The sequence below is a fragment of the Megalobrama amblycephala genome, linkage group LG7, assembly GCF_018812025.1.
Source record: "Megalobrama amblycephala isolate DHTTF-2021 linkage group LG7, ASM1881202v1, whole genome shotgun sequence".
NCBI classification, from domain to species: domain Eukaryota; kingdom Metazoa; phylum Chordata; class Actinopteri; order Cypriniformes; family Xenocyprididae; genus Megalobrama; species Megalobrama amblycephala.
In genome coordinates this window covers 4,353,448-4,367,248 of record NC_063050.1, presented here as the reverse complement: position 1 = coordinate 4,367,248, position 13,801 = coordinate 4,353,448, and the positions used below count along the sequence as shown (strand labels likewise).

Below are 13,801 nucleotides of genomic sequence, written 5' to 3'. Positions count from 1 at the left end.
AGTGGAAATGTTTCTCTATATGAACACACACATATACACACATTCACAGAATGAGTTACAGCAGATTTCTAGTTCCAAGCATGCTTTGCTTCTGACTGTTAAAGGAGAGTAAATGTTAAAATGAAGTGCTAATGTGTTTTTCTCAATATTAATATAGGGAGAGATCTGTTATTGTTTGATGTTCTATTATTGTGGAACTATTATTTTGATTTCTGGTATGTGTGAGTTTTTGGGGTTATCATTGTGCTGATAACAGCTCTCAGTGATGTGTGTCGGGTCCCCGCTATGATAACAGTGACTTTATCAAAAGTTTACAGAACAAGCGGGAACCCAGTGTGCCTGTTGCTTTCTCTATTTCTGTTTTATTATGTGATAGAAAGCCTAAAGCCTTCTCAAATCGTTTGGCAAACCCATTTAATCTGCTGCCTATTCCACGTCAAACTAAGATTACTGTAGAGACAGAAAGTAAGACTGTTAAGTTAGCACTTTTAAACATCCACTCACTTAAAAATAAATCATTTCTAGTCAATGACTTAATAACCACAAACAACCTAGATTTTATGCTTCTAAATGAAACATGGCTTGAAGACAGTTGCAGTTCAACAATCCTGAATGAAACAGCCCCTCCTAACTTTACTTTTATGAGTGTCTGCAGAGCTGTTAGGAGAGGTGGAGGTGTTGCTGCTCTATTTAAAGATGTCTATCAATGCAAGCAAGTGTCATTTGGTGATTACTTGTCTTTCGAATACTTGGGTATTGTGTTAAAAGGTGCTCCTCGCATTCTACTTATAGTTATCTACAGGCCTCCAAAATACTCTCCAGCCTTTGTGGAGGACTTTACAGAACTGTTATCAGCAATTTCCTCAGAGTTTGACTGTTTTGCTATTACTGGGGACTTTAACATCCACATAGAAAATGCAGAATCCAATATGTCAAAAGAAATCCTAACAGTTTTGAATACTTTTGATCTGACTCAGCATGTACATGGACCCACACACAATCGTGGACACACTCTCGATTTAATTATCAGTAAGGGTCTAAACATTTCATCCATTGTCATTAAGGATGTAGTGCTATCTGATCATTTCTGTATTTTCTTTGATATATTGATCTCTCCAACTGTTGAAGCTAGATCTGTCTCGGTCAAAAAGCGATGCTTAAATGAGAATACTAGTGCACTGTTTATGAAGGTTATATCTTTAACACCAAGCATATCTGCAGACTCTGTTGATTTTCTCCTTGATTCTTTTAACTCAAAAGTACAGAACGTTATTGATAACATTGCTCCTGTGAAAGTCAGAAAGAAAAGTGGCAGACAAAAAGCACCGTGGAGAAACTCAACAGCAGTGCAAAATATGAAAAGACAATGCAGAAAAGCTGAGCGCATGTGGCGAAAGACAAAACTCGAAATCCATTATCACATCTATAAAGATATTCTTCATGCTTTCAATGTGGAACTAGGCAAAGCTAGACAGACCTTCTTCTCAAATATTATAAACAGAAACTTAAACAACACCCGCAATCTTTTTGCTACTGTAGAGAGACTAACAAACCCCCCAAGTCAGATTCCTAGTGAAATGCTCTCAGACAGCAAATGCTGTGAGTTTGCTTCCTTCTTCTCTGAGAAAATTAATAATATCAGAAAGGCGATCAGCACATCCTTGAGCTGCACCGGGGTAAAACAGATCAGATTACAACCTCAGAAAGTAGCTATTATGTCTGTTTTCGAAGCAATTGATGGTAAAATTTTGGAAGAAACAGTACAACACCTTAAAACATCAACCTGCGCCCTTGACACACTTCCCACATCTTTTTTCAAAAGCGTGTTTAACTGTTTAGAAGCAGATCTCCTAGAAGTGGTAAACGCCTCACTTCTCTCTGGGACTTTTCCAAAATCCCTGAAAACTGCAGTTGTTAAGCCCCTCCTGAAAAAGAGCAATCTGGATAACACCATATTGAGCAACTACAGACCAATCTCAAATCTTCCTTTCATAGGCAAGATCATTGAAAAAGTTGTTTTCAATCAGCTGAACAAGTTCTTAAGCTTGAATGGATATTTTGACAACTTTCAATCTGGTTTCCGACCGCATCACAGCACAGAGACAGCACTCATAAAAATAATAAATGATATTCGCCTAAACACAGATTCAGGTAAATTATCAGTGCTGGTTCTTCTCGATCTCAGTGCTGCGTTTGACACTGTCGATCACAACATTCTTCTTGACAGGCTGGAAAACTGGGTTGGGCTTTCTGGGATGGTCCTTAAATGGTTCAGGTCATACTTAGAAGGGAGAGGTTATTATGTGAGTATTGGTGACCATAAGTCTGAGTGGACATCCATGACATGCGGAGTCCCTCAAGGTTCAATACTCGCACCCCTCCTGTTCAACCTATATATGCTGCCACTGAGCCAAATAATGAGAAAGAACCAAATTGCATATCACAGCTATGCAGATTACACCCAGATTTACCTAGCCCTATCACCTAACGACTACAGCCCCATTGACTCCCTGTGCCAATGCATTGATGAAATTAAAAATTGGATGTGCCTCAACTTCCTTCAGTTAAACAAAGACAAAACTGAAGTCATTGCATTTGGAAACAAAGATGAAGTTCTCAAAGTGAACACGTACCTTCACTCTAGGGGTCAAACAACTAAAAATCAAGTCAGGAATCTTGGTGTGATTTTGGAGTCAGACCTGAGTTTCAGTAGCCATGTAAAGACAGTAACTAAATCAGCATATTATCATCTCAAAAATATTGCAAGAATTAGATGCTTTGTCTCCAGTCAAGACTTAGAGAAACTTGTTCATGCTTTCATCACCAGCAGGGTGGATTATTGTAATGGGCTCCTCACTGGTCTTCCCAAAAAGACCATAAGACAGCTGCAGCTCGTACAGAATGCTGCTGCCAGGATTCTGAGCAGAACCAGAAAACATACATCACACCAGTCCTCAGGTCCTTGCACTGGCTTCCAGTTGCATTTAGAATTGATTTTAAAGTACTGTTACTTGTTTATAAATCACTCAATGGCCTAGGACCTCAATACATTGCAGATATGCTCATAGAATACAAACAGATCACTCAGATCATCAGGATCAACACACTTAAAAATACCAAGGGTTCACTCAAAGCAAGGAGAGTCTGCTTTTAGCTGTTATGCCAGCCGCAGCTGGAACCAGCTTCCAGAACAGATCAGGTGTGCTCCAACAGTAGCCACATTCAAATCTGAGCTGTGCTATGTCCGAATTGTTGGCATTTTATTTTATACGTATTATCTTTTTATTCTTTTAAATTCCTTTTCCTGTTTTTATTTCATTTTTAATGTATTTTATATCTTTTACGTATCATCTTGCTTTCTGACTTTTAATGCATTTTAAATATTGCTGTCTGGTTGAGAGAGCTGGGAGAATTAGGAAGATAGCATTTGTGATTAGGTTAAAATTTGGTACAAACCATGGGGAAATTTGAGCTGTGGTGCATGGTTAAGATATCTCTGGATTACAGTCAGGACACTTTCCAAAGGGGGAAATTTCCAAAGGGGAAATTTGAACTGTGTTGAATAGATAAGATATCTCCGGAAGGGGGGATTAGGGCTGTGTGGTGCAGTTTGAGGTGTCTTGGCAAAAGGGGAGATTGAAACTTTGTGTATCAGTTTGAAGTGCCTTAACAGGTAGCAGTCCTGTCATGTGGGGAAGATCCATTCAGATCTGCTCTGATGGATAGATCCGTTTAGATCCACTCTGATGCACAACAACAACAACAACAAAAAACTCTCCGAGACTTCCTAGCTCATCCATCCAGATAGCAAAATTCTCTGTTTTTACTGTTATTTCTATTCCTTATGTTCTATTTGTATTATTCTTCTTTATGTAAAGCACTTTGAATTACCATTGTGTATGAAATGTGCTATACAAATAAAATTGCCTTGCCTTGCCTTGAAGAGTAGAGCCTGTGGTTAGTTTGATGATAAAGGCATAGTCACCCAGCTACGCCTTTGTTATTGTTTTGAAAAAGCGAACTCTAATTGTGAAACTCTACTGTAATTCGAACAAATAACTGAGGGGCTAATCCTGCAAAATTGCAATCAGCAGTGTTTGAAAGGCACAAGGCTGAAATCTATTGTGTTTTGAATGTGTGGTTCACAGTTTTGACAGCAGTGTGTTAGCATTTGAACAAAGTGCTGTAAATCCACAGTGTTGTGCAGGTTGTGGTTAAAGTCATGGGATAAGTGTGTAGAGTTTTGAAAACTGTGTTCAAGCAATGAAAAACGAACTAGAGTTTGGTCCACATGAACTGCTGCTGTGCAGACTGTAGTTAGAGTTTTGCACATGTGACTCCAGTTGTGCCCACTGTCGTTTAGCAATTGAAAAAAACTGTAAAGAATTATGTTCTAAAAATTTTAATAAATCATGTGAAAGAATGTCACTCTTTTCTTTGAAGAAAATATTACTTTGTATGAAGTCACTGAAATTGTTCAAACTGTAAAGATGAAAAGTTTGTATGTTCTGTGTTGGTGTTTGATGCTAGTGTTTTTACTCTCAGTGTGTTCTGAGTGACAGTGTGTGTTATCTCAGTGAGGGTTGTGCACAGTGTTTGGCTGCACTGAGCTTGTTTTGAGCCATGTGTTAAGAGTTGTGTTGCTTGGAATGAGTTTTGCAGGTGATGTGAACTGTTTAGCTCAGGTGACTGTTGGTAGTGCAGACTGTAGTTAGAGTTTTGCACATGTAGCTCCAGTTGTGCACACTGTCATTTAGCAATCGAAAAAAAACTGTAAACTAAAGTCTCAAAACCTTGTTTATTTAATATGTACAAACAAACAGACAACAGCTTGCCAAAGTACAATGATAGGACTTAAACTCTGGTTATACAATGTTAAAATTACTACTTTTGAGTAATAATTAGCATGACAATGCAATGTTTCAAAATCCACTGATGACTTTCCTGAGCTGTAACAACTAAAACAGTAGACAGAGAGAAAAAAAACAATGTTTCACTAGTTCACAATTACATTTAATTATATAAGGTTATGCATATTTGGCATGCTGTTCGGGGAGAGGGCTCAGATCTTGGACCTCAGAATAATCAAGAGTGAAGAGTTGGGTGAAGGAGGGATGCTGGAAAAATCTGCAGTGGAACCAAGGTGAGTTTGCTATATATATATATGCCTCCTCTCGCGCTGATTGGTTAGATTATCTGAATGTGCTCCACCCGAACTTTGTTAAAAAAAACATCATTTACTGACACGATTGATTACTGACCAATGACAGACCGCGACATGTTTGGGGAAACCTGTTCAAGAACAATCATTATTTATGCAAATACCATATGACACCTCTGTATGAACACAAATTACATTTCACCATTCAGCTGTGTGAGTTGTTTTATGCAAGAAAGTTTGTGAATGCTTGAAAAAGAGACTGTTTGTGATGGTTCAGATATTTCTCAAAGACACTGAAGCATCATAAACCCTAAATCCAGCATAGAGGGGTTCATTGAATGTGGTGTTGTATGTGTGTAAGTGTGTGAGTGTGTGTGTGTCAGAGACACTGTAGAAGGACAGAGTGCCGGCCGACACGTCCACATACACTCCTACTCTAGTAGAGGAGGGTGAAGGAGCAATTAAATCAGTTCTGTCATTATTGTGACAAACAATGTAACTGTTATCAGAGCAGAAGAGACTCCAGGATTTGTCATTCCATCCAAATACACAGTCACTCACTCCTTTCCTGCTGATTCCTTTATATGTCACAGCTAATCCAGTAACTCTCCCACTCCATTCAGCCTCCCAGTAACAGCGTCCAGCCAGACTCTCTCTGCAAAGAACCTGAGGGTATGTATCAAACCTCTCTGGATGATCAGGATACGACTGCTGCTCTTTCATATGTGTCACCTTCCTGTTCCCCTCAGACAGCATGAGTTGATTGTTGACTGTATTTGGATCTAGTGTGAGATCACAGGCATCTGAACACAAGAAGAGAGTGATAAGTACAGTAAGCATGGTTTTAGAGCTCTGTGTGTGTGTGTGTGTGTGTGTGTGTGTGAGAGAGAGAGAGAGAGAGAGAGAGAGAGAGAGAGAGAGAGAGAGAGAGAGAGAGTGTGTGTGTGTAAGAGGGAAAAGACATACATTTTCTTAGTCCTGGTGTGATTCTGAAATGTTCTCCATGATCCAAACTAGAAAAAGGCATATATAAAGACAAAAAATATATAAATGTTTGATCGTGAAAGTGAAAGTGACAGTAAAAGTGACGTGATTTGTAGCCAAGTGTGGTGTCCCATTCTCAGAATTTGTGCTCTGTGTTTTACCAATCCCAGTGCATACACACAGCAGTGTGTGTTACAAGTTGCAAGTCCCACTCTTTAACCATTAGGTTAACCATTAGTGTGCAAGAAGCAGCTGAAATATCAGTGAGCACTTTACCAAAATGAGGCACTCAAAAAGTGAAAACGGGAGCCCAGCTCAGAAGTCTTGAAAAACTGTACAAGTAAAATCCAACAGTAAATTAAAACTAAAACTATTTATTTTATCTGTTAAAACATTGTTTAATGATGATTTACCTATACCTGTGTGTGTATACTAGGGATGCCACAATACAGTTAGCCCACAGTTCAATACATACCTATACCTTTTTTAACCACGATTTTCTGATGGCTTGGCACATCAGAGTGTTTTTTTTTTCTTATTCAGCATTTCCATTTAAATATTTTAAAGTTGTCTCATACATAATGCACTATGAATTAACATGAATGATCAAGGTATAATTATATTATTATTTATAATTATTATTATAATTATATTAGTATTATCTATATTTAAAATTAACAATGAACATGTTGCCAATTTTTTTAATTCAAAGTAAACAAAATGTAAGAAAGAGAGTTAAAATTGAACACAATCTTGCTGCTCAACTGTACATAGAACAGTTTTTAATAATATTTTTCACTTCTTTTGTATTTTGCATTTACTAGTACTTTTACTTTCAGTACATTTGATATATAAAAAAATACTTTTCATACTTAAGTACAAATAATATCACATACTTTAAAATTTTTACTCAAGTAATATTCTTTAAATTTACTTAACTTGACTTTAACTTCTACCAAAGTCATTTTCTGGTAAGATTTCTATACTTTTACTCCAGTATAGCTTTCAAGTACTTTATCCACCACTGTCATCGCATTGTACAGTATATTGGGATGGAAGCACCAGAAGTGCAAATGATAGAATATGTACTGTAGCACGATACTACAATATTCCTTCAAAAGCAGTTTGTGGAGACCTTTTAATAATCCACGATCATAAATGGTGATATTGCACACCCCTACCCACACCACAGATTTGAACAGATGGTGGTACTTCCTCGTACTGCAGCCTCACTTCACCGCTCACCTGTAAAGTGTGGAATCTGACTGCAGCACTGCAAGCGTGGTTAAGCACCCACTAACTTTAGTGCATAGTGATTGGATATTTCCTCATCTCAGTGCATAGACTCATGGGCAAACAGAGGCAATTCAGAGAGAAATAAAATGCATGGAAATTATTTAAATGCAAAACCGAAAAAACACAAATTGAAAAAGCATGTATTGAACTGTGAATGTCGTTCTGAATGGTTTAAATATTATATCGAGAATTGTGGCATCCCAAGTGTATACAGTACCGTCTAAAAGTTTCTACAGCACGTTAGATGCTTCACTATAACATTTGTTTTAAGATGGTTATTTATATTTAATTGATTTAGTGAGTCAGTGGGAAATAGTTGAAATTGTCCTACAACAGACAATATGACCCACACAGAGATCTAGGGCCATATTCACAAAACATGTTATCTTACCACTAAGAGTTCTCCTAAATCGCAGTAAAAGTTCTTAGTTAAAAGTTTTCATTTAAAACCAATTCACAAAGCTGCTGAGACTTTTACTAAGGAATAGAGAGAAGTCTTAAGCTGAGAGTAAGCTAAGGCAGGGTTGACTTTGTTGCTATGGATGATGTCAACGTGCTTACTAACATCAGTCAACATCAGCTTAGTGACTGGCTGATGGGGGAGGAGTTTTAGTCAGAAATTTAATCATAGAAATTTTGTAGAACGAGGTATCATGTTGCCATATTCAAATAAAGATTTTTTTAAAATGTAGGCTGAGTGTCATTAATTAAACAAGTATATGTTCAGCTAATTGTCAGCTTCTTACATGTCTGCATCTTGAGTGATTGCAGAGTTGGATCAGAATTGGATCAGTGCTTCTCACAACTGTCCCAGACATGCCCTACAACTGCATATTTTGGATCTATCCCTCAACTAATACACCAGATTCAACTCACCAGCTCACTGGTAGAAGCTGCAAGGTTTGAATTGAGGGTGTTCGATAAGGGATACATTCAAAAAGTGCAGTGGTGTGGTCCATGGAACTGCTTTGAGAAACTCTGACTTAAATCTCTCAACTGAGATGAATACTATTAGTGATCTTGAGTAAACCCCAGTTACTGCCCCACATACTTGAGTATCTGCATTTTATAATTTGGATGGTTGAGTTTGTCAGAGAGCAGCTGGACTCCTGATTCTCCTGGGTGATTGTAGCTCAGATCCAACTCTCTCAGGTGTGAGGGGTTTAAACTCAGAGCTAAAGACACATAACCACAGCCTTCCTCTGTCACCATACAGCCAGACAACCTACAGAGAGGGATATCATTAGAATGATCAGCTACAGACACACATCAATAGTCAGATAATCTACAGACACACATCCCCATTATGACCAGCTGACTGTACGTTATCCCTTATACTTAAGCACCTCAGTATCTCCAGCTGACAGTTTGGACTCTTCAGTCCATCAGAGAGCAGCTTCACTCCTGAATCCTGCAGGTCATTGTTACTCAGATCCAGCTCTCTCAGGACAGAGTTTGAGGATTGTAGAGCTGATGACACAATTTCACAGGACTGACCAGTGAGATTACAGCCAGCAAGGCTGAAACAGAGCAGAACAAGAGAATAAGCTAAATATTCTCAAGATGTATAAGTAAGCATAACAAAAACCTTAATTCTAGTTAGTGAAAACCTTTCACAGTAACAAGATTAAACACTCACGTGGCTTTTCTGCAGTTGATCACAGCTGGTATAAGTCTTTTTCTACCTTTATCTGATGTATTGTATTTCTTGAGGTCCAGCTCATCCAGCACCTCCTCTGACATCTGAAGCATGTAGGCGATTGTTGAACAGTGAGCAGGAGAGAGTTTCTTCTCTGAGTGTTTGTCTGATTTCACAAACTCCTGAATCTCTCTGGACAGAGTCTGATCTTTGACTTCCAGCAGACAGAGGAACAGATTGATGGATCTTTCAGTGGAGAGTCCATGTCCATCTTTGATCTTGTCTTTAATGTACTGTGTGGTTCTCCTGATGCTCTCTGAGCTGTTCTCTGTGTGTGTCAGTAGATCCTGTAAGAGTCTCTGATTGGACTCCAATGAGACTCCCAGCAGGAACCGCAGGAACAGATCCAGCTGTCCATTCTCACTCTCAAGGGCTTTATCTACTGCACCTTTAAGCAGATTATGCACTACATCAATAAACTGCAATGTGTCAACATTTTTCATTACATAATGGTAAAAGGCGTAAAAAGCAGCAAGAAACTCCTGAACGCTCAGATGAATAAAGCTGTAGACTTTCCTCTGATGAATTAGAGATTCCTCCTTAAAGATCTCAGTACATATCCCAGAATACACTGAGGCGTCAGTGACATCTATGCCACTATCTCTCAGGTCCTCCTCATAGAACATCACATTGCCCTTCATCAGCTGTTTGAAAGCTACTTCAGCAAGTTTCACAATCATGTCTCTGTTGGACTGCAGGAGTTTCTCTGGATCTCTCTCTTCATACTTCTGATTCCTCATGTTGATCTGAATCAGCAGAAAGTGGATGTACATTTCAGTTAGAGTTTGAGGGATTTCTGCACTCAGATCTTCTTTCATGAGCTTTTGAAGCACAGTGGATGAGATCCAGCAGAAGACGGGTATGTGGCACATGATGTGGAGGCTTCTTGCTCTTCTGATGTGTGAGATGATTCTGCTGGCTTGATGCTCATCACTGATTCTCTTCCTGAAATATTCCTCCTTCTGAGGCTCATTGAATCCCTGAATTTCTGTCAGACGGTTGATGTATTTGGAGGGAATCTGATTGGCTGCTGCTGGTCTGGAGGTGAGCCAGATGAGAGCAGAGGGAAGCAGTTCTCCTTTCATGAGGTTTGACATCAACACACCCACTGATGAAGTCTCAGTCACATCAGAAACTTTCTGAGCATCTGAAAACATCAGTGTCATTCTGCTTTCATCCAGACCATCAAAGATGAACACAACTTTACACTCCTCATAAATCTTTGAGTCCAGATCTTGAAGTTCAGGATGAAGGTCCAGTAGAAGTCTGTGAAGACTGTACTGATGATCTCGGATCAAGTTCAGCTCTCGAAATGGAAGCACAAACATGAAATCTACATCCTGATTGGCTTTTCCCTCGGCCCAGTCCAGAATGAACTTCTGCACAGAGACGGTTTTTCCAATTCCAGCGATGCCTTTAGTAAGAACAGTCTTGATTTGGTCTTTCTCCTCACATCCTGGTTCAGGTGAGGCTTTAAAGATGTCATTGCAGCAGACTGGAGTGTCTTTTGAGTATTTTGTTCTGGCTGTGTTCTCCATCTGTAAAACCTCATGTTCTTCATTCACTCCTTCTCTCTCTCCTTCTATGATGTAGAGTTGTGTGTAGATCCTGTTCAGAAGGGTTTCATTCCCATGGAATTTGGTTCCCTCAAATAATCTCTCATACTTTATCTTCATGCTGGTTTTGTGTTGGTCTTTGACTCTCTGTTGCTCATTATTCACTGGTTTATGCAGGTCTCCGATCTCCTGCAGGGTTGCTTGTGTGTAATCATGAGCAGAGCTGGATCCTCTCATGACTATGTGTGCCTGTAGATCAGGACGTGTTCTGGAACTCTTTCTGCATGGAGGACAGTCAAAGTCTTCTGATTGTCTAGACTGATCCCAGTAGAAACTGATGCAGTGTCTACAGAAACTGTGTCCACAAGTGACAGAGACCGGATCTCTCAGAACCTGCTCACAAACTCCACATCTAGACTGAACCTGGATCATATCCTCACTCTCACTGCTGAGTGAAAGAAGATATTCATTTTGAATCATAATGAAATGATCACAAAGGGAGAATAGGAGAATTATTTGCACTAGACAATTTTGTTAGGACTGGCCCAGCTTTGCATTTTTAATTATGACTACTATGACTCAATGTCCATTTTTTACATTTCCTAAGGTCTATTCCATATCATAGTTTGTCTTACCTGGGGTCAGAGATCACTGCTTCATCAGTGATATTAGGAGGAATACCTATAGATGTGTTACTCTTCATAGACACACAGCTGGGTTCTGGAGATGCTGCTTTGTGATTCTTTAGCCTCACGAGATCAATCAAAGGATTCAGTCAATCTCCATTTATACATTTCATGAGGTCTATTCAGAATCAGAGTTTGTCTTACCTGGGGTCAGAGGTCACTGCTTCATCAGTGATATTAGGTGGCATAATTATAGATGTGTTACTCTTCATAGACGCACAGCTGGGTTCTGGAGATACTGCTTTTTGATTCTTTAGCCTCATGAGATAAATCAAAGGATTCAGTCAATCTCCATTTATATTTCATGAGGTCTATTCAATATCATAGTTTGTCTTACCTGGGGTCAGAGGTCACTGCTTCATCAATGAAATTAGGAGGCTCAGCTATTAATGTGTCACTCTTTATAGACACACAGCTGGGTTCTGGAGAAGCTGCAGTGCCCCTCACTTCCATCTCCTCATTCAGACTCATTTTAGAGGCAGTGTCCTCATCCTCCAGCCTCTCATAGAGATTAGTTTTAGATGTAAGCTTTGCTGTTTTTCATTCCTTCAAATAAAATATGCAACAATTTATGGAACACAATTCACATTTTTCATAAAGAACACAACATAAAAAATAATTGGGTCATCATTCATCTAAGGTCACTGAAACTCTTTTTAGTTTCTTTTGGGCAATAACAGCTGCTTTAAATGATTGTCCATTAATAAGTTTGGACTAGGGATGTGAATAATTAATAGCACTGGTTTTTGTGTTAATATGCGATGAATTGCACCCAAATTAATTAAAGGCATATGAATTTTACATTTGTAATTATTAGTATTATTTACTTTTAATTTATGATCAATTGCAAAAAAAAAAAAAAATCTGAACGTACTACTGGAAATATGTACTGAGTGTAAAACTTTTTCAAACTCTTCAGATCAGATCATGTGAGTTCACTTTAGAAACCACACTGACTAGAAAAACTGGTTCACAAGGAAACACACAAAAATAGAACTTTAAAACCGAGGGCCATGAATTCATTTCCCATCTGTTTATGAAAACAGATAATTTCCATATTTTATTAAAAAAGTGCTCAAACTTAGTGCACAAATGCTGCTTACATCAAATAGATTGCTCTGGTAAAATAAAGTCATGTTCTCTGTATAAAAAAGTCTTTCAAAACAGTCTTTCAACATATGCCGCACCCACTCCATCTCAAATTTCGTCATCGGTGTCAGACGTGCGTGATTTCAGCACATAACTTTTCACACTCCTGTTTTACAATTCATTCAGTATAATCTAGTATATTTTCTTGTAGGCTATACAATTCATAAAAAGTATCATAAAAACATTGACATCATTTATGTGAACCAAGCAGGTGAATTCTATGCAAACATAAATTGATTCAGGTCAAACCTAAGTAATTTCTAGTAAATAAATAGATTTAAATCAGCTGCCTGACTTGAACATACCATTGGAAAACTTTACTTGTTTAGTAAATGCTTTTTTAATGCTTTCATTTTTTTCAAAAAATAGCAAAAGGACATTCATTCAGTGGGCACATTGACAGGTCAAACAAATGTGAATTAAGCAGGTGAATTCTATACAAATGGCTTTAGGTGGTAACATATTTTTAGTTTAAAACTGTCTAATCATGTCATGTAGTTTAAATGTACTCACACTAAAAAATATCCTGCGGGTCAACGTTGATTTTTCAGCCTCTTTCCTCGCAAATGAAAAGCTGGGTTTTTGCTTTCAGTTTTAACTGTTCTACCTGTTACAGCATCTTTATTCAGAATTCAAGGAGGAGTTTCATGAAGCAGGTCAGGGGGAAAAAAACAAACAAACAATGTTTTGAAAAAGAAAAATGCATGCTATTAAGGCAGTCAGAAGAGAGATAATAACAAATGCACAATCAGTCCCCCAGCAGCTATTTATACTGTAAATCAACCCCAATTCACAATCATTTCAGAACATGTGTACTTAGTGGGAAAAGTAGCTAGCCAGTAAGTCAAAATGCATCCCCAATAAAAATGACTTCCATGGTTTCCCAAAGAAAATGATTTGCATTCCGTTAAACCAACTTTTATCTAATTAAACACAATGAACTCTTTGCATGGAAGCTTATGCATTTAGCCTCAGTGTCCACAGCAACGTCCAGTGTAGTGAAGTGTAAGCTATAGAAATTGTTAAGCACTAAAATAAATCATCACACAATAGGATGCAGCTGTCATGGACTGATCATCCCTGGCACTTAACCACGCACACCTATTACTCATCAGCCCTCATTAATATATAACATACATATATGCCATTGCAAGTGGTCATGTCATGTCATGTCATGTCAAGTCAAGTCAAGTCAAGTCAAGTCATGTCATGTCATGTCATGTCATGTCATGTCAAGAGAACATGAACGTGTTCCCCTATGTGTCTAGAG

At 38.3% G+C, this 13,801-nt stretch overlaps 1 protein-coding gene across 5 annotated transcripts; it reads right to left on the bottom strand.

Annotated features, from left to right (window-relative positions):
* Nucleotides 1-4,789: 4,789 nt before the first annotated feature.
* LOC125271078 (NACHT, LRR and PYD domains-containing protein 12-like) lies at nt 4,790-13,270 on the bottom strand. 5 transcript variants are annotated; one of them, XM_048195011.1, is made up of 9 exons: nt 13,045-13,269; nt 11,720-11,928; nt 11,527-11,640; nt 11,332-11,445; nt 9,081-11,144; nt 8,788-8,961; nt 8,493-8,666; nt 6,128-6,174; nt 4,790-5,964 (listed from the first exon to the last, which is right to left on the bottom strand). In XM_048195011.1, the coding sequence occupies exons 2-9, from the start codon at nt 11,851-11,853 to the stop codon at nt 5,435-5,437; spliced, it is 3,351 nt and encodes a 1,116-aa protein (XP_048050968.1). In that variant the 5' UTR covers nt 11,854-11,928; nt 13,045-13,269; the 3' UTR covers nt 4,790-5,434. The 5 variants fall into 5 exon arrangements, with proteins under 5 accessions (XP_048050968.1, XP_048050972.1, XP_048050970.1 ...); XM_048195015.1 differs by lacking the exon at nt 11,527-11,640 and having other exon boundaries at nt 9,081-11,141; nt 13,045-13,270; XM_048195013.1 differs by lacking the exon at nt 11,332-11,445.
* Nucleotides 13,271-13,801: the final 531 nt, after the last annotated feature.